Source organism: Lethenteron reissneri, unplaced genomic scaffold (assembly GCF_015708825.2).
Source record: "Lethenteron reissneri isolate LAM-NWPU_2019-01 unplaced genomic scaffold, ASM1570882v1 scaffold_1405, whole genome shotgun sequence".
Taxonomy (NCBI): Eukaryota; Metazoa; Chordata; class Hyperoartia; order Petromyzontiformes; family Petromyzontidae; genus Lethenteron; species Lethenteron reissneri.
In genome coordinates, this window is record NW_026891119.1 from 149,370 (window position 1) to 170,324 (window position 20,955).

A 20,955-nucleotide genomic window follows, 5' to 3' on the forward strand; every position below is an offset into this window, starting at 1 on the left:
TGAATAATAAAATAAAACCGATGCCACGCATATAAAGGATTTATAGTGAAAAACTTTGTTTTCACGGGTTAATTTTTTACAAGTGATTTGTCCACCTTTCCTTCACTTATCGTGCTTTTGTACTGAATGTTCTCATGTCCTGACCCCGTGACCTTCCTCGGCGTTTGTGTAAAAGAACTTGATAGCTCACCGGAATGAAGACCTTCATCTGTATTTCTAAAACACCTCAATGCTTCTAGATTTGAAGCATTCGTGACTGCAAGGATTCATACTCTTAGGTTTTTTCGGTAAAGTCAGGGAAAAATAAAAAATAAATATTAAATAATAAAATGATGGGAAAAATTATAGAAATTAAATAATATAAAATAATATTATAATAATTTTATTTCTATAATTTCTATCATTCTATAATTTATTTATTACTATTTATTTTCCCCTACGTGACTGAAATTCGCTGCCTGGATGGCTTTTAGTAGACAAACAACACGTCACAGATGTTCCATTGTAAGACCCCCAAATCTCCCTCCCATCCTTCCCCCTCCTGCCGCCCCTCCCTCTCCTACTCCCTCCCCCCTCCCTCTTGCTCCTCCCCCCTCCCTCCCACCCCTCCCTCCCTCCTCCCCTCCCTCCCCCCCTCCCTCCCACCCCTCTCTCTTTTTTTTTTTTACGATCAGTGGAAACAAGAAGATGCTCGGTGTATTCGGCACTTTGTTTCGGTCATCATTTCGTAATTTTTTTTTTTTTTTTTTTTAAACGGGGCTTTATGTTGCCCTCGCTCGCTCGCTCTCTCGCTCACTCGCTCTCTCGCTCGCTCTCTCGCTCGCTCTCTCGCTCACTCTCTCGCTTGCTCGCTCTCTCGCTCTCTCTCACTCGCTCTCTCTCTCGCTCATTCTCTCGCTCACTCTCTCGTTATTTACGCCGCCCCCCTCGCAGTCCTATGGCCTCCGACGGGTAGCTCATAACAGCATGCAGAGCTCCCCGTCATCTGCCACGGAGCACACGGCCTCCTCCATCGCCCACTGCTCCTTGAAGGCCGGCACGGCGTGGGTCAGCCGCGCATGGCGGAACTCCAGCCACACCCTGGCTCCGACCAGAGCGCGGAAGATGCCCAGGCTGCTGGCCGGACGTTTCCCCCCACCCCTCTCTCACCTCCCTCCCTCCTCCCCTCCCACCACTCCCTCCCTCTCTCCCTCCCACCCCCTCTCTCCCTCTATCCCTCGTCCCCTCCCCCCCTCCCTCCCACCCCTCTCTCACCTCCCTCCCTCCCACCCCTCTCTCCCTCCCCTCCCTCCCTCCTCCCCTTCCTCCCTCCCCCCCTCCCTCCCACCCCTCTCTCACCTCCCTCCCACCCCTCCCTCCCTTCCACCCCTCCCCTCTCCCTTCCCTCCCTCCCTCCCACCCCTCTCTCCCTCTATCCCTCCCCCCCCTCTCTCACCTCCCTTCTCCCCTCCCTCCCACCCCTCTCTCACCTCCCTCCCACCCCTCCCTTCCTCCCTCCCCTCTCCCTCCCCTCCCTCTTCTCCTCCCCTCCTAGCCAAGTGAAGGAAGCCCCCCCCCCCACCCCGATGGCGTCTTCTTTCTCCACCACCACCGCCGCCCCCCACCTCGTGGTGGCGTCTCTGCTGCTGCTGCTGCAGCTCGGCGCTCTTTGTGAGCAGCCCCTCGTCCTGCCCCTTGACCGTGAGTAGCAAACACCCCCCCCTCCCGTTAAGCAGCTGATACCCCCCCCCTACAGCACCTAAGGTCCATCTTCTTGATTCTTTCGGTAAAGTCACGTAGAAGGGAAATAATAAAATAATGAAAATAAAATATTTTATGTTTTTAATAATAAAAATTAAAAATGTAATTTCGATGTAAAGCTTTCGTGACTGCAGGGATTCATCTTCTTGGTTCTTTCGGTAAAGTCACGTAAAAGGGAAATAATAAAATAATAAAAATAAAACATAGTAAAATAATTCTCACGACGTTTCGGCCACAACGCAAGCAGAAGACCAGGTCTGTCGGGGAGACAGCGTCAGATGCTGTCTCCCCGACAGACCTGGTCTTCACCTGAGGACGGCTGCTTGCGTTTAACCAATAAGATGAATCCCTGCAGTCACGAAAGCTTTAAATCGAAACACCTAAGGTCTTCGCTCATTTACCAGCTTCACATTCCCTATTGCCGTACAAACACTGGAGGAAGGGCCTTTGCTATTGATGCCCCCAGGGTCTGGAATGCTGTCGCCAATAAACTGCAATTTGAATCTCTACCTATGAGATCTTCACTCAAAACTGCTCTAGAGGAGTTGTACACCCCTAACTGCCACTGCAATTTAGTGGCCTAAAATACAATGTTTCGCTCTGGATGATCGCTGCAAAGTATGATCTGTGTTTTGATTTAGTGTGCTGATCTTAAAGGTACATTGAAAAATGTTGACACTCCGACTGATGCTCCTCCTGCTGTTGTGGAGTGACCCATGCAGCCAGCTGTGGCTGCAGGGTTTGGTGGTACATGTTGTTTACATCGTTTATTGTGAAAACTCCGTCACAGTTCCTATGACCTGCACTGTTGCATTGCTTTCATGGCTTTATTTTGGTGATTTTCGAAAAGTTCTTTGGTTTGGCCATGTTTGTTTGTTGTAGTACAGAGTTAGACTGTTGTTGTTTGACTTGCATCCCACTGGGATGTTTGCACACAGCGTTGGTGTACGGTGATTTTTCTGCAATATTTTGCTGTCTCTTCTTGGATTTGCTTTTAGCACTCAGTCACATCGTCACTTTAAGATGTTTTTTGTTCGTGTTTTTGTTTTTTGTTTGTTGCGGTTGCACCCGATTCAAGAGCCGAATGTCTCACAGGGCTCTACACCCACTACATGAACTTGAAACTTGAAACTACACCCATCACTCATCCACCAAAGTCCATCAACTCAACTTTGTTGTTGACCCGTTGGTCTCTCGCAGTCACCCAGCCCCCGTCCATCACGTGGCAATCGCGCGAGGACTACATCGTCGACCCACGTGACAACATGGTGCTGCAGTGTGAAGCACGCGGCAACCCAGCGCCCATGTACGCTGCACACTCCTCCATCCATCCCTCACTCCATCTCCCCTCACTCCCGACTTACCCCCCCTCCCCATCTCCCTACCCCCCTTCCTCCCTCCATCCCGAATTAACTCTCTCCCTTCCTCCTCCCTCCCTTCCCTCCATCCCATCCCCACCTCCCCTCCTCCTCCCTCCCCCCTCCTCCCCCCTCCTCCCTCCCCTCCCTCCCCCTCCCCTCCCTCCCTCCCCCCTCCCTCCCCCCTCCCCTCCCTACCCCCCCTCCCCCTCCCTCCCTCCCCCCCCCCCCACTCCCCCCCCCCTCCCCCCTCCCCGCCTGTGCTGCAGCTTCTGGTGGAGCAAGGACGGGGGCAGCTTTGACCCCGACAGTGACCCCCACGTGCGGCGCCGTGGGGATGGCTCGGGGACCTTCACCGTCGACTTGGCGGCGGTGGCGGCGGCGGCGGCGGAGTCCGGTGGTGACGGTGGCGGTGACGGTGACGGTGACGTCACCGCGGCGGTGCAGCGCTACCAGGGGGTCTACCGCTGCTGGGCGGGGAACCGGGCGGGCACGGCGCTCAGCAACGACATCACCGTGAGGCTGGCGCGTGAGTGGGGGGGGGGCACGCTCGCACCGTCAACTACTCACTCACTCACACACACACAGGGTGTGCTAACCGCTGCACCACCACTCCCCACTCACACACACACACACACACAGGGCGCTAACCGCTGCACCACCACTCCCCACACACAAAGTGCTGAACCCGTCCTGGGCCCTCCCCTAGGTCGACTCAGCCTCAAACGCGTACCTAATGCGCCATGTAAACACGTCACCATCGGGGAGACAAAGGCGGCCCGGTGCTGACCACCAACTCGCTGGCAGCACTTGCCCCGACGCCCTGCGAAGGCTACACGGGGAGACTTTGTCTGTACCCTGCAGGTGCCCCGCGGTGGCCGCGTGAGCAGCTGGCGCCCGTCATGGCCGCCGTGGGCTCCCCGGCCGTTCTGCACTGCCGCCCTCCTCCCCACGGCTTCCCTCCTCCCACCGTCTTCTGGCTGGACAGCTGTGAGTACCATGCTGGCTATGAGATGTTGCAGCTGTGAGTACCACGCTGGCTATGAGATGTTGCAGCTGTGAGTACCACGCTGGCTATGAGATGTCACAGCTGTGAGTACCACGCTGGCTATGAGACATGGCAGCTGTGAGTACCACGCTGCCTATGAGATGTCACAGCTGTGAGTACCACGCTGGCTATGAGATGTTACAGCTGTGAGTACCACGCTGGCTATGAGATGTCACAGCTGTGAGTACCACGCTGGCTATGAGATGTCACAGCTGTGAGTACCACGCTGGCTATGAGATGTGGCAGCTGTGAGTACCACGCTGCCTATGAGATGTCACAGCTGTGAGTACCACGCTGGCTATGAGATGTCACAGCTGTGAGTACCACGCTGGCTATGAGATGTAGCAGCTGTGAGTACCACGCTGGCTATGAGATGTTGCAGCTGTGAGTACCACGCTGGCTATGAGATGTCACAGCTGTGAGTACCACGCTGGCTATGAGATGTCACAGCTGTGAGTACCGCGCTGGCTATGAGATGTCACAGCTGTGAGTACCACGCTGGCTATGAGATGTTACAGCTGTGAGTACCACGCTGGCTATGAGATGTCACAGCTGTGAGTACCGCGCTGGCTATGAGATGTAGCAGCTGTGAGTACCACGCTGGCTATGAGATGTCGCAGCTGTGAGTACCACGCTGGCTATGAGATGTAGCAGCTGTGAGTACCACGCTGGCTATGAGATGTCACAGCTGTGAGTACCACGCTGGCTATGAGATGTCACAGCTGCGAGTACCGCACTGGCTATGAGATGTCACAGCTGTGAGTACCACGCTGGCTATGAGATGTTACAGCTGTGAGTACCACGCTGGCTATGAGATGTCACAGCTGTGAGTACCACGCTGGCTATGAGATGTCACAGCTGTGAGTACCACGGTGGCTATGAGATGTCACAGCTGTGAGTACCACGCTGGCCATGAGATGTTACAGCTGTGAGTACCACGCTGGCTATGAGATGTTACAGCTGTGAGTACTGCGCTGGCTATGAGATGTTACAGCTGTGAGTACCACGCTGGCTATGAGATGTTGCAGCTGTGAGTACCACGCTGGCTATGAGATGTTGACTACCTCGCCTGGTGTGCAGGAGGTCTGTGTCTCTCTCTCATCATCATCATCACGGTGGCTATGAGATGCTAACTACCTCGCCCCTCCCCCCTTAGGCCCTCCCCTGACCCCCCCCTTCCTTAGGCCCCTCCCCTCTCCTATACCCGGCAGTAGGTCTCCACCAATCAAAGAGCTGTTTGTATTATATATTTATTTATGCACGACAGACATACAAATAATCCCTGGTGGGCAGTGTGGAACATTGTTGCTGCCTGTACAACGATTCCGATCTCCTCAATCCCTCCTCCCGCCGCCCCTCAGACTGCCCACCACCACCGCCACCACCACCGCCACCACCGCCGCCACCACCACCACCGCCACCACCACCACCGCCACCACCACCACAACCGCCACCACCACCACCGCCACCACCACCACCACCACCACCGCCATCACCACCACCTCCGCCGCCACCACCGCCACCACCACCGCCACCACCACCACCACCACCGCCACCACCGCCACCACCACCACCACCGCCACCACCACCACCACCACCACCGCCACCACCACCACCACCACCACCGCCGCCACCACCACCACCGCCACCACCACCACCACCACCGCCGCCACCACCACCACCACCACCGCCGCCGCCGCAGCCGTGGAGAAAGTGCCGCTGGATGGGCGAGTGACGCAGGGTCCGGAGGGTGACCTGCATTTCGCCAATGTGCTCCCCGGCGACGAGGGTGACTACGTGTGCCACGCTCGCTACCCGCACACGGGCACCATCCGCTACAAGCAGCCGCTACGGCTGGTCGTCACACGCAGTGAGTGGCGGCAGCGGTGGCAAACGCCGGGAAGTGCGTGCATGGACGTGTGCGTGTGTGTGTACGTGTGTGCGTGTGTGTGTACGTGTGTGCGTGTGTGGACGTGTGTGTGTGTACGTGTGTGTGCGTGGACGTGTGTGTGTGTGCGTGGACGTGTGTGCGTGGACGTGTGTGTGTGCGTGTGTGCGTGGACGCGTGTGTGTGTGCGTGGACGTGTGTGTGTGCGTGCGTGGACGTGTGTGTGTCTGTGTGGCCGTGTGTGTGTGCGTGGACGTGTGCGTGTGTGTGTACGTGTGTGTGTGTACGTGTGTGTGTCCGTGTGTGTGTGTACGTGTGTGTGTGTGCGTGTGTGTGCGTGTGTGTGTGTGCGTGTGTGTGTGCGTGGACGTGTGTGTGTGTGCGTGGACGTGTGTGTGTGTGTACGTGTGTGTGTGTGTGTGCGTACGTGTGTGTGTGCGTGTACGTGTGTGTGTGCGTGTGTGTGTACGTGCGTGTGTGGACGTGTGTGTGCGTGTGTGTGCGTGGACGTGTGTGTGTGTGTGTACGTGTGTGTGTGGACGTGTGCGTGTGTGTGCGTGGACGTGTGTGTGTGTACGTGTGTGTACGTGTATGTACGTGTGTGTGTGTGTGTACGTGTGTGTGTGTACGTGTGTGTGTGCGTGTGCGTGTGTACGTGTGTGTGTGTGCATGTAGATGTGTGTGTGTGTGGACGTGTGTGTGTGTACGTGTGTGTGTGTGCGTGTGTGGACATGTGTGTGTGCGTGGACGTGTGTGTGTGGACGTGTGTGTGTGCGTGTGTGTGTGTACGTGTGTGTGTGTGTACGTGTGTGTACGTGTGTGTACGTGTGTGCGTGTGCGTGTACGTATGCGCGTGTTCACATAACCGTCACCGGTGTTGCCCTACGGCGGGAATCAAACTCGCCTCATGGCCAGCTTTTGTAGCGCAGTGTAGACGCTAGCCACTGTGCCACCGCTCCCCGGATGATGCACACGCAGAGCGTCCGTCAAAAAGCCGGCCGGTGTTCGTGGAGCCCGCGGGGGAGTCGAGCAGCAAGGTGGTGCTCACCGGGGAGACGCTGCTGTTGACGTGCATCACACGAGGCCTGTACGTACACACACTGCATGCACACGCACAAGACAAAGACCCCCCGTATAGCCTTAACAGACTGTAGGGGCAAGTGCTGTTAGCAAGCACCTACGAAGGCCGGAACGGCACACGAGGGGGTGGGTGGCCAGCAACCACGCCCGACTGCCTTTGTCTCCCCAGTGGCGATGTTTACACACCGCACCAGGTACTCATTTAAGGCTGAGTCGACCTAGGGGAGGCCCGGTACCGGTTCAGATAATCGTCACTGTTGGTGTTGGCCGTGAGCGGGAATCGAACTCGTGTCGCCGGGTTCGTAGCGCAGCGCGCTAACCACTACACTACCGCTCCCCACACACACGCACACACACATCTACACACACACACAAGTGCAACACAACAACAACCGCCATTCGCCACTAAGTGGCGTTGACGTCACTTGCGCCAGGCCATGTGCGCCTTGAGGCTACCACGTGAAGTGTCGAACGCCCGCTGGCAGGAGGTCACGGGGCAGACCCAGCAGGTGCCACGGGTCAACTGACACACACACACGTGCACACACACACACACACGTGCGCGCGTGTGTGTGCGTGTGCGTTCCCTGTGTGTGTGTGCGTAGCCCCACGCCGGAGGTGAGCTGGAGCAAGTGGGGTGGGATGTTGTTGTCGTCGGATGAGGAAGCCGCCCCCCTCGCCGCACCCCCCGGCACGGCTCCGGCACGAGGCCGGCACGACCCCGGCACGACGCTGGCCATCCGCAACGCGACGCTGTCACACGGCGGCAGCTACCAGTGCCGCGCCGTCAACAGCGAGGGCGTGGCGCTGCACACCGTCACGGTCACCGTGGAAGGTGTGCGCCTGTGTGTGTGTGTGTGCACCTGTGTGTGTGTGTGTGTTTGCGCCTGTGTGTGTGTCTGTGTGTGTGTGTTTGTGCCTGTGTGTGTGTCTGTGTGCCTGTGTCTGTGTGCACCTGTGCGTGCGTGTGCCTGCGTGTGCCTGCGTGTGTGCGTCCGTGCGCCTGTGTGTGTGCCTGCGTGTGTGCGTGCGTGCGTGTGCGTGCGTGTGCCTGCGTGTGCGTGTGCGTGCGCCTGTGTGCGTGCGTGTGTGTGTGCGTGCGTGTGCGTGCGTGTGCGTGCGTGTGCCTGTGTGTGTGCCTGCGTCTGTGCGTGTGCGTGCATGTGTGTGCCTGTGTGTGTGCCTGTGTGTGTGCCTGTGTGTGTGCGTGTGTGTGTGTCTATGTGCGTGCCTGTGTGTGTTTGTGCCTGTGTGTGTATGTGTGCCTGTGTGCACCTGTGTGTGCCTGCGTGTGTCTGTGTTCACCTGTGTGTGCGTGCGTGTGTATGTGTGTGCGTGCGTGTGCCTGCGTGCGTGTGCCTGTGTGTGTCTGTGTGTGTGTGTGCCTGTGTGTGTGTGTCTGTGTGCCTGTGTGCGTGTGCGCCTGTGTGTGTCTGTGTGTGCCTGTGTGTGTGTCTGTGTGCCTGTGTGTGTGTGCCTGTGTATGTGTGCGTGCGTGTGCCTGTGTGTATGTGTGTGTGCCTGCGTGTGTGTGTGCCTGCGTGTGTGCGTGCCTGTGTGTGTGCCTACGTGTGTGCGTGCGTGTGTGTGTGTGTGCGTGCGTGTGTCTGCGTGCGTGTGTGTGCGTGCCTGTGTCTGCGTGCGTGTGTGTGCGTGTGCCTGCGTGTGTGCCTGCGTGTGTGCCTGTGTGTGTGTGCGTACGTGTGCCTGCGTGTGTGCCTGCGTGTGTGTGTGTGCGCCTGCGTGTGTGTGTGCATGCGTGTGCGTGTGCCTGCGTGCGTGTGCCTGCCTGCGTGTGTGTGTGTGCGTGTGTGTGTGTGCGTGCGTGTGCGTGTGCCTGCGTGCGTGTGCCTGCCTGCGTGCGTGTGTGTGCGTGTGTGTGTGTGCGTGTGTGTGTGTGTGCGTGTGTGTGCGTGTGTGCGCGTGGCGGAGTGGTGGCTCAGGTGTTAGCGCCACTCCGCTACGAACCCGGCAACAACCTCGAGTTCCCATTCACAGCCGGGGGTCTGCCTCCATTCTCCCTCCGCTGTCTGGTGGTGCTGCTGCTGCTGGGGTGGTGGTCCCTGTCTATAGGAAGCCGGCCACACCGATGGTGACTGACACCTCGCTTTGTTCATTTCCATCAGCCGCCTTTCCCTATCGCAGGTGGGGACCCCCCCCCCACCCACCCACCCCCCTGTCTGGTTCTGCCTTGACACTCGCTGGTGCCGCGCGACACTTGCTGGTGCCGTGTGAAAGTCACGTGGGTTTGTTCGTCCGAGAGCCGGTCCGCCTGTGAGCTACGTAGCTCAGTGGACCTGCCTGGTAACCACACATGTGTGATGTCTAGTTGACAAGCAAGGGACATTGTCTAACCCCTCCTCCCCCCCTGTCCCCTCCGCCCCCCCTCCTCCTCTTCCTCCCTCCTCCTCCTCCCCCCTCCCTCCTCCCCCCCCTCCTCCTCCCCCCCTCCTCCTCCTCCCCCCCCTCCTCCCCCCCTCCTCCTCCCCCCTGCCTCCTCCTCCCCCCTCTCCTCCTCCTTACCCCCTTTTCCTCCTCCCCCCTCCTCCTCCTCCCCTCGCTCCCCCTCCTCCTCCCCCCCCGCCCCCCCCCCTCCCGCCCTCTGCAGCGAAGCCGCACTGGTTCGCTCCGCTGCCAGAGAGCCGCAGCTACGCGCCGGGGGACAGCGCCAAGCTCACGTGCTTCGCAAGCGGAATCCCCGCACCGACCATCCGCTGGTTCCTCAACGGTGTGCCCATCGACGGTGAGACGCGGGGGGGGGGGGGGGGGTCAGTCTCGCTCGCCCACTCGCCCCGCCCGCTCACTCGCGGATCGATCGCACGCTCGCTCGCCCGCTTGTCCACCGACGTGCACGTGCACACGCTCGTCAGCCGATCGCTCGGTCGACCGATCGCGGTAAAATCACACGCTCGGTCAACCAGTCGCCCGCTCACTCGCCCACTCACTCGCCCGCTCACTCATCCGCTCACTCGCCCGCTCACTCGCCCGCTCACTCGCCCGCTCACCCGCCCGCTCACTCGTCCGTTCACTCGCCCGCTCACCCGCCCGCTCACCCGCCCACTCACCCGCCCGCTCACTCGCCCGCTCACTCGCCCGCTCACTGGCCCGCTCACTCGCCCGCTCACCCGCCCGCTCACCCGCCCGCTCACTCGCCCGCTCACTCGTCCGCTCACTCGCCCGCTCACCCGCCCGCTCACCTGCCCACTCACTCGCCCGCTCACTCGTCCGCTCACTCGCCCGCTCACTTGCCCGCAATGTGCACGCCCTCACCCAGCCAGTCGCACGCTCACCCACAGGACGTAGCGAAGTGAGCCGGATCACGCCGCGTTGCGCTAAATGCATCCTGCCAAACAATGCCAAATCGCGCTCAGGACCATTCCACATCGTGGTTAAAATCGTTCCGCATCGTGCGCCGAGACCGCGCCAAACCGTGCCGGGCGTCGTGCCGCCGTGCCACGGAGCAGAAGCCCCCGCGGTGCCGGACCGGCGGGTGGACCGCAACTTCCTGACGCTGACCCGGCTGCGGGAGGAAGACACCGGCGTGTACCAGTGCCAGGCCTCCAACCGTCACGGCACCATCCTGGCCAACGCCTACGTCAACGTTCTGGGTGAGAGCCGCACGTAGCCAACTATGACGGTCGGAGGTGCGGGGGAAGGACGACTGAGTCTCTGTGCGAATCTGTGGGTCTCTGTGTGGTGAGTCTGTCGGTCTCTGTGTGGTGAGTCTGTGGGTCTCTGTGTGGTGAGTCTGTGGGTCTCTATGTGAGTCTGTGGGTCTCTGTGTGAGTCTGTGGGTCTCTGTGTGAGTCTGTGGGTCTCTGTGTGGTGAGTCTATGGGTCTATGTGTGAGTCTATGGTTCTCTGTGTGAGTCTATGGGTCTCTGTGTGAGTCTCTGGGTCTCTGTGTGAGTGTGGATCTCTGTGTGAGTTTGTGTGTGAGTCTCTGGGTCTCTGTGTGAGTCTATGAGTGTCTGTGTCTGTGTAAGTCTACTAGCTGTACTACCCGGCTTCGCCCGGGACTTGTATCCACCACGGCCGGCCGCCTTTGTCTCCCCAGTGGCGATGTTAATACGCCACACCAGTTACTCGTTTGAGGCTGAGTCGACCTATGGGAGGTTCAAATAATCTTGACTGGTGGTGGCCATGAGCGGGAATCGAACTCGGTTCGCCGGGTTGGTAGCGCAGCGTAGCGTTAACCACTACACCCACCGCTCCTCACACACACAGACGCACAGACACACACACAGACACACACACAGACACACGCAGACACACACAGACAGACACAGACAGACACACAGACACACAGACAGCACGCTAACCACTACACTACCGCTCCCCACACACCACACACGCACACACACAGACACACACACAGACACACACACACAGACACACAGACAGACACACACACACAGACACACAGACAGCACGCTAACCACTACACTACCGCTCCCCACACACCACACACGCACACACACAGACACACACACAGACACACACACAGACACACACACACAGACACACACACACAGACACACACACACAGACACACACAGACACACACACAGGCAGCACGCTAAGCACTACACTACCGTTCCCCCTACACACCACACACGCACACACACAGACACACACACAGACACACACACAGACACACACACAGACACACACACAGACACACACACACAGACACAGGCAGCACGCTAAGCACTACACTACCGTTCCCCCTACACAACACACGCGCACACACACAGACACACACACAGACACACACACACAGACACACAGACAGACACACAGACACACACACAGACACACACACACAGACACACAGACACACAGACAGCACGCTAACCACTACACTACCGCTCCCCACACACCACACACGCACACACACAGACACACACACAGACACACACACACAGACACACAGACAGACACACACACACACAGGCAGCACGCTAAGCACTACACTACCGTTCCCCCTACACAACACACGCGCACACACACAGACACACACACAGACACACACACACAGACACACAGACACACACACACACAGACACACAGACACAGGCAGCACGCTAAGCACTACACTACCGTTCCCCCTACACAACACACGCGCACACACACAGACACACACACACAGACACATAGACAGACACACACACACACAGACACAGGCAGCACGCTAAGCACTACACTACCGTTCCCCCTACACAACACACGCGCGCGCGTCCATAGGTACACATACACGCGCTTGCTGCAGACACACACATACACACACATACATACACGCACATACACACAAACACATACACACACATACACACACATGCATACACACAGACATACACATACATACAAACACACACATACATACACACAAACATACACAATACACACACACATACATACAGACACACACATACATACACACAAACACATACAGACACATACATACACACATACATACAGACACACAGACATACACATAAACACATACACACATAGTCATGACCCGGCTTTGCCCGGGACTTGTATCCACCACGCCCGGCCGCCTTTGTCTCCCCAGTGGCGATGTTAATACGCCACACCAGTTACTCGTTTTGAGGCTGAGTCCCTCACTCGCCACTCTGCCTCCCTCGCCACTCTGTAGAGGACGTGAAATTTGTATGAATTTACCTCAGAGTGGCGTGTTGGGTGTCGAGGCCTAGCACCGTGCAGAGCCTCACGCCTTGCCTGATTTTCCCACCTGGCGAACGCTGGGTACGGGTGCCGGTCCCCCCCCCCCCCGCGCTATTAAAAATGGCGTCCACCCCGCGGCGAAAAGTTGCTACTCGTTGCCAGGGGCAACCGCCGTCCAATGAAAGCGGCGAAGGCGTCGTTAGCTGTTGCCAGGGGCAACCGCCGTCCAATGAAAGTGCGTATGGTCCGAAATCCACACACACATACACAGACAGACAGACATGCACGATTTTATATATATAGATGTGTCTCAGTGTGTGTATATGGGTCTCTGTGTGAGTCTGTGGGTCTCTATGTGAGTCTGTGGGTCTCTGTGTGAGTCCTCTCGGTAAACATCTGTCTTGCTTCTCCTCGTGTTGCTCCCCCCTTCAAATCCTCCCTCTCCTCCCTCCCCCTCCACATTCCACCTCCTGTGTTCCGTGGAGGGATAACCACTCAGTGTCTCCCTCCGCTCCTCATTCTCCAATCTCCTGTCTCTCTCTCTCACTTCCCTCCTGAAGCTTCCCTCGTCAACTCCTGCCACCACCACCCCCCAAGATCTCCTCCTGCTTCACCTGGTGGCATCTCTGCTGTGGTTCCACAACATTCCTCTACACTGTGAGATCTCTTTTAGCAGTGGCAAAATATAGTAGTAGATTTTTACCCTTTTAAACTGGTACAAAACTGACACCTTTATTCAAGGCATCATGTTTGCAATAACCACAACACAAGTAGTCAAAAAAGCAAACAAAAAGAAGCAATTCTGATAATGATAATAATATGCACTGTCTTTGATGTTGATTGGTCCACACCCGAGACAGCTTTCTTTAGAGCCTAGTCCCCATTGGTGTTGGACTAGATGACACCAGAAGGCGTACCACTGGTAAAAGAGATCTCATAGTGTAAATGCTTACTTAGAGCTCTCAATACTCTGATATTGCACTGTGTTTGAGTTGTATCAAGGACAGTGCATATTATTATCATTATTAGAGTTACTTCTTTTTGTTTGCTTTTTTGACTACTTGTGTTGTGGTTATTGCAAACATGATGCCTTGAATAAAGGTGTCAGTTTTGTACCAGTTTAAAAGGGTTAAAACCTACTACAACATTCCTCTAACTCAGCAACCCTCCCTCCCCCTGTCTCTGCCCCCCCCCACCTCTCCCACAGCCGTGGCCCCACGGATGCTGTCGAAGCCGGACAGGCTGTACACGGCCACAGAGGGACAGGCCGCGTACTTAGAATGTGCCGTGTTTGGGTTGCCACGTCCCAACATCCTGTGGTGAGACCGACGCTGGCCCGGCTACTTTACTGCCTCCATGAACTAAACACTGTCAAGGATGACGTAGTGTAGTTCATACTGGTAATTCTCTAACCCTAATACTGATTTAAAGCTTTCGTGACTGCAGGGATTCATCTTCTTGGTTCTTTCGGTAAAGTCATCACGTAGAAGGGAAATAATAAAATTATAAAAATAGAACATAATAAAATACAATTCTCACGACGTTTCGGCCACAACGCAAGCAGCTGTCCGCAGATGAAGAACTGCTGTATGTGTGTGTGACACACACAGTGAAACTGCTGTGTGTGTGTGTACAACACACACAGTGAAACTGCTGTGTGTGTGTGTACAACACACACAGTGAAACTGCTGTGTGTGTGTGTACAACGCACACAGTGAAACTGCTGTGTGTGAGTGTACAACACACACACACAGCAGTTTCACTGTGTACAACACTCAAGACTCCCTCCCCCCCCCCCCCCTCTTTGCTTACGCCGCGCACCGCCAGGTTCCAGGGCGACCACGGCGCATCCCTGGCGAGCGAGCGCCACCAAACCTTCGCCAACGGCACGCTGCTCATCTCGGACCTGTCGCCTGCCGACTCCGACACGTACACCTGCTACGCAGTCAACAAGCTGCACCACCAGCAGCTCCAGGCACGCCTCTACGTCGAAGGTTTGCACACCGAGACCGATAGACTCATCACAACGAGACCGATAGACTCACACAGAACCATAGACTCACCACACAGAGACCCATAGACTCACACAGACCCATAGACTCATCACACAGAGACCCATAGACTCGTCACACTGAGACCGATAGACTCACACAGACCCATAGACTCATCATGCAGAGACCCATAGACTCATCACACAGAGACCCATAGACTCATCACACTGAGACCGATAGACTCACACAGACCCATAGACTCATCACACAGAGACCCATAGACTCATCACACAGAGACCCATAGACTCATCACACAGAGACCCATAGACTCATCACACAGAGACACATAGACTCATCACACAGAGACCGATAGACTCACACAGACCCATAGACTCATCACACCGAAACCCACAGACTCATCACACAGAGACCCATAGACTCACACAGACCCATAGACTCATCATGCAGAGACCCACAGACTCACCACACAGAGACCCACAGACTCACCACACAGAGACCCACAGACTCATCACACAGAGACCCACAGACTCACCACACAGAGACCCACAGACTCATCACACAGAGACCCATAGACTCATCACACAGAGACCCATAGACTCATCACACAGAGACCCATAGACTCATCACACAGAGACACATAGACTCATCACACAGAGACCGATAGACTCACACAGACCCATAGACTCATCACACCGAAACCCACAGACTCATCACACAGAGACCCATAGACTCACACAGACCCATAGACTCATCACACAGAGACCCATAGACTCATCACACTGAGACCGATAGACTCACACAGACCCATAGACTCATCATGCAGAGACCCACAGACTCACCACACAGAGACCCACAGACTCACCACACAGAGACCCACAGACTCACCACACAGAGACCCACAGACTCACCACACAGAGACCCACAGACTCATCACACAGAGACCCATAGACTCATCACACAGAGACCCATAGACTCATCACACAGAGACCCATAGACTCATCACACAGAGACCCATAGACTCACACAGAGCCATAGACTCATCACACAGAGACCCATAGACTCATCACACAGAGGCCCATAGACTTACACAGACCCAGACTCACCACACAGAGACCCATAGACTCATCACACAGAGACCCATAGACTCACACAGACCCATAGACTCATCACACAGAGACCCATAGACTTACACAGACCCAGACTCACCACACAGAGACCCATAGACTCATGAGTCTATGGGTCTCTGTGTGATGAGTCTATGGGTCCAGCAGAGGTCGTCTCGGCCACGTCCATGCCCTCCCTCCCTTCTCTCGCTCGCAAAGACACGTGGATCCCCCCGCTAACGCAGCATCTTTGTCGGTTATAAACATTCAGGCTGCTTTGCCAATCGCTCGCCGCTGTCTCCCCTTCCCATTGGTAACTGTCCCCCCACAGTCGCCAGCAGCAGCTCGGAGCCGGGAGCGGTGTCACGCGGTGACCCGGCACGGCCCAGCGCCACACCACGCACGCCGCAGGGCGGGGACACAGGCCTCTGGGACTACATCACCACCACCGCCGCAACCGACGCCACGACCGCCGATAGCACCACCACCACCACAACCACTCGGCAGTGCTTCTACGGCGTGAGCACAGCGTCGGCATGCACGCCGCCAGGCAGCGGTGGAGGTGCCAGCGCTGACGACGGTGAGTTCCTCTCCTCCCTCCCGCCACGATCGCAGCGACGCCAAAATGTTAACTACCTCGCCCGATGCGCAGGAGTTTGCGGGTTCGATCCTGACCCTGACGATGCCTGTACGTTTGTTGTCCGCGTGTCTCTCTCCCTGCGGTTGCGTCGATTTCCTTGCGCAATCGCAAGTGAGATTTGTGGGAAAAGTCCACGATGTTTTTCATTTGCCGGACAGCTTCAATGGAGCCAGTTGGATCGCTGTGCACAAGATGGCGGCGATGGCTTGTCTAGTCTCCAGGGGGGTTCGTGTATCAGGTAGATCGATGGTGGCCGCTGATTATGAAAGACGAACCAGGAGGGTCACCAAGGCAGTGAAATGAGTCCGGTCCCAGTGTTTTTTATTATCGATGAAAAGTCACATCGCTCGTGGCACGGGCGACTACGACGCTCGCCGTTGCTGGATTTCTCTCTGCTCTCCGTGACCCCCCGACCCCCCACCCCCAGCCCGCTCCTCGTCAGAAGAAGAGGCGGTCGCCACGACGACTCAGAGCCCCTTCGTCAGCCCCACGGTGGGCGTCGTGGTGGTGGCGGCGGCAATGCTCCCGCTGGTGACGCTTGCAGTGGTCGCCGCGTGCCTGTGAAGGCGGCGGCGGCGGCAGCAGAGCCCCCTGGTGAGCGGCAGTGGCATCGTGAGTGACCAATCAATCAAGCGTCGTGGCAGTACAGGTTCTTTCGGTAAAGTGACGTATAAAGAGAAAATAATAAATTAAATACTAGCATACGACGTTTGGACTGCAACGCAAGCAATCGTCATCAGGTATAAATGAAATGGAAACACAAATCTAGTATACTTAGAAATGTAATACAACAGAGAGTCGGAACAGGACCCTGCGGGGTGGGCTGGTAGGAACGAATAACCAAAGAATATAAACATAATGTATTATTACACTTGTTTAGCCAGGAAAGCCCCACTGAGTCTAAAGGTTTTTGTAGGGTCCTGCCAAGTGTTTGCAGTAGGGGGCGATGTTGCTACACCGAATCGGACGATACGAAGATAGAGTTCGAGGCCTAGTTCTAGGCTTTAGGCCTAGCTCTAGGCTTTAGGCCGCCGTGAGTTAATTTTAAATTTAAATGTTTTTATTATTTATGTAAAAGCTTTAAATTTAAATGTTTCTATTTAAAAGCATCAGGGAATGTAACATTGTTAAACATTAAATCCCTTGCACACATGCGGGGGTACGATACGAAGGGAAAGTGATAGGCGTAGTTCGAGGCTTTATGCCTAGCTGTAGGCTTTAGGGCGCTGTGAGTTTTTTATTTAATTTCAAAGTTTTAATTAAAAGCTATCTCAGGGAATTATAAGGGAATGTTACACTTGTTTAGCCAGGAAAGCCTCATTAATTGAAATGTTTTAATTAAAAGCTATCTGAGGGAATTATAAGGGAATGTTACACTTGTTTAGCCAGGAAAGCGTCACTGAGTAAAGGTTTTTGTAGGGTCATGCCAAGTGTTTGCAGTAGGGGGCGATGTTGCTACACGGACGGACGGACGGAAAAACGGACGTACGATATAATCTATTGTAGGCTGGTCCACTTTGTTCCTACCAGTATAACATAACAGTCAACACCCCACCTGGTTGATTACGTTCTTCCTGAGAATGCTAAATTTGAGAGAGAGATAAAACACAAAAGAGTTGTTTCTATTTGTTTGCATTTTGACTGCTTGTGTTGTGGTTATTGCAAACATGATGCCTTGTATAAAGGTGTCAGTTTTTGTACCAGTATAAAGGGTAAACACCTACTACGTGTGTGTAGTTGCCGTGGTGCGGTACCTGTGCTCAGCAGAGACGTTCTCTCCCATTCGCAGGATCTCAAACTCTGGATAGGCGCTCTGTCCTCATCCGTTCACTGGGAACAACAACAGCAACAACAACAACAGCAACAACAACAGCAACAGCCAAACGAGAAAACTCGAACGCTTCCCGAAATATTGTCGTGACCAGGGTGTGGAGACCCACAGACTCACTACACAGAGACCCATAGACTCACCACACAAAGACCCATAGACTCACTACACAGAGAGCCATAGACTCACTACACAGAGACCCATAGACTCACCACACAGAGACCCATAGACTCACTACACAGAGACCCATAGACTCACTACACAGAGACCCATAGACTCACTACACAGAGACCCATAGACTCACCACACAAAGACCCATAGACTCACTACACAGAGATCCATAGACTCACTACACAGAGACCCATAGACTCACCACACAGAGACCCATAGACTCACTACACAGAGACCCATAGACTCACTACACAGAGACCCATAGACTCACTACACAGAGACCCATAGACTCACTACACAGAGATCCATAGACTCACTACACAGATCCATAGACTCACTACACAGAGACCCATAGACTAACCACACAGAGACCCATAAACTCACCACACAGAGACCCACAGACTCACCACACAAAGACCCATAGACTCATCACACAAAGACCCATAGACTCACTACACAGAGATCCATAGACTCACTACACAGAGATCCATAGACTCACCACACAGAGATCCATAGACTCACCACACAGAGACCCACAGACTCACCACACAGAGACCCATAGACTCATCACACAAAGACCCATAGACTCACTACACAGAGATCCATAGACCCACTACACAGAGACCCACAGCCTCACCACACAGAGACCCATAGACTCACTACACAGAGATCCATAGACTCACCACACAGAGACCCATAAACTCACCACACAGAGACCCACAGACTCACCACACAGAGACCCATAGACTCACCACACAAAGACCCATAGACTCACTATACAGAGATCCATAGACTCACTACACAGAGACCCATAGACTCACCACACAAATACCCATAGACTCACCACACAAAGACCCATAGACTCACCACGTAGAGACCCACAGACTCACCACACAGAGACCCTCAGACTCACCACACAGACACCCATAGACTCACCACACAGAGACCCATAGACTTACCACACAGAGATCCATAGACTCACCACACAGACCCATGCACCTATCCTGGAACAGCAGTCAACTCATGGCACCTGCTGGGTCATTCCCGTGACTTGCTCATGCACCTAGCATGGCACAGCAGTCAACCCACGGCACCTGCAGGGTCTGTCCCGTGACTTCCTCCTCATGCACCTAGCCTGGCACAGCAGTTAACCCATGGCACCTGCAGGGTTTGTCCCGTGACTTCCTCCTCATGCACCTAGCCTGGCACAGCAGTCAACCCACGGCACCTGCTGGGTCTGTCCCGTGACTTCCTCATGCACCTAGCCTGGCACAGCACGGCACCTGCTGGGTCTGTCCCGTGACCTCCTCCTGCACCTAGCCTGGCACAGCAGTCAACCCACGGCACCTGCTGGGTCTGTCCCGTGACCTCCTCATGCACCCAGCCTGGCACAGCAGTCAACCCATGGCACCTGCAGGGTCTGTACCTTGACTTTTTCATGCATCTAGCCTGGCACAGCAGTCAACCCATGGCACCTGCAGGGTCTGTACCTTGACTTTCTCATGCACCTAGCCTGGCACAGCAGTCAATCCATGGCACCTGCAGGGTCTGTCCCGTGACTTTCTCATGCACCTAGCCTGGCACAGCAGTCAACCCACGGCACCTGCTGGGTCTGTCCCGTGACCTCCTCATGCACCCAGCCTGGCACAGCAGTCAACCCATGGCACCTGCAGGGTCTGTACCTTGACTTTTTCATGCATCTAGCCTGGCACAGCAGTCAACCCATGGCACCTGCAGGGTCTGTACCTTGACTTTCTCATGCACCTAGCCTGGCACAGCAGTCAATCCATGGCACCTGCAGGGTCTGTCCCGTGACTTTCTCATGCACCTAGCCTGGCACAGCAGTCAACCCACGGCACCTGCTGGGTCTGTCCCTATGATGATAAGCCACTTCGCTAAGCCATCTCTCTCTCTGCGTGTGTGTCTGTCTTTGTGTATGATAACTGTAATGTACATTGTATTATGGTTGTCATTGTTTGATATGCGCTGCTTGATATCGGGGAAGTTTTTTTTCTCCTGGATGTTTCTGTTGCGCGTCGTCATTTTAAGAATTTTATTTCTTCGTGTTTTTTGTTTGTTGCCGCATGGGTCACGTGGTTATACCTCAAAATAAATGAAACTTTAAACTGAAACTGTCTCCGTGTCTGTGCCTCTGTACATCTGTAACGGGAAGACATCTTCTGTAACGGGAAGACTTATTTATACACTACACACTACACTACATTATACACTACTATACACTACACTATACACTACACACTACACTATACACTACACTATACACTACACTATACACTACACTATACACTACACTATACACTACACTATACACTATACACTACACTATACACTACACTATACACTACTATACACTACACTATACACTACACTATACA

At 55.0% G+C, this 20,955-nt stretch overlaps 1 protein-coding gene across 1 annotated transcript; it reads left to right on the top strand.

Annotated features, from left to right (window-relative positions):
• The first annotated feature begins 194 nt into the window (after positions 1–194).
• On the top strand, positions 195–17,124 carry LOC133362219 (neuronal cell adhesion molecule-like). The gene is made up of 14 exons (XM_061581153.1): positions 195–210; positions 2,941–3,046; positions 3,368–3,485; positions 3,546–3,627; positions 3,963–4,088; positions 5,849–6,016; positions 7,013–7,121; positions 7,720–7,949; positions 9,723–9,857; positions 10,579–10,722; positions 14,013–14,124; positions 14,633–14,799; positions 16,252–16,500; positions 16,988–17,124. Exons 1-14 carry the CDS (start codon positions 195–197, stop codon positions 17,122–17,124), a joined length of 1,899 nt encoding a protein of 632 aa, XP_061437137.1.
• The last annotated feature ends 3,831 nt before the right edge of the window (positions 17,125–20,955 follow it).

What these genes read in the sequence shown, in the direction of transcription:
- LOC133362219 (XM_061581153.1), top strand. An exon ending in CGCCTACGTCAACGTTCTGG is followed by an intron (nt 10,723 to 14,012) that starts GTGAGAGCCGCA and finishes CCTCTCCCACAG; the next exon opens with CCGTGGCCCCACGGATGCTG. An exon ending in AGGTGCCAGCGCTGACGACG is followed by an intron (nt 16,501 to 16,987) that starts GTGAGTTCCTCT and finishes CCCCACCCCCAG; the next exon opens with CCCGCTCCTCGTCAGAAGAA.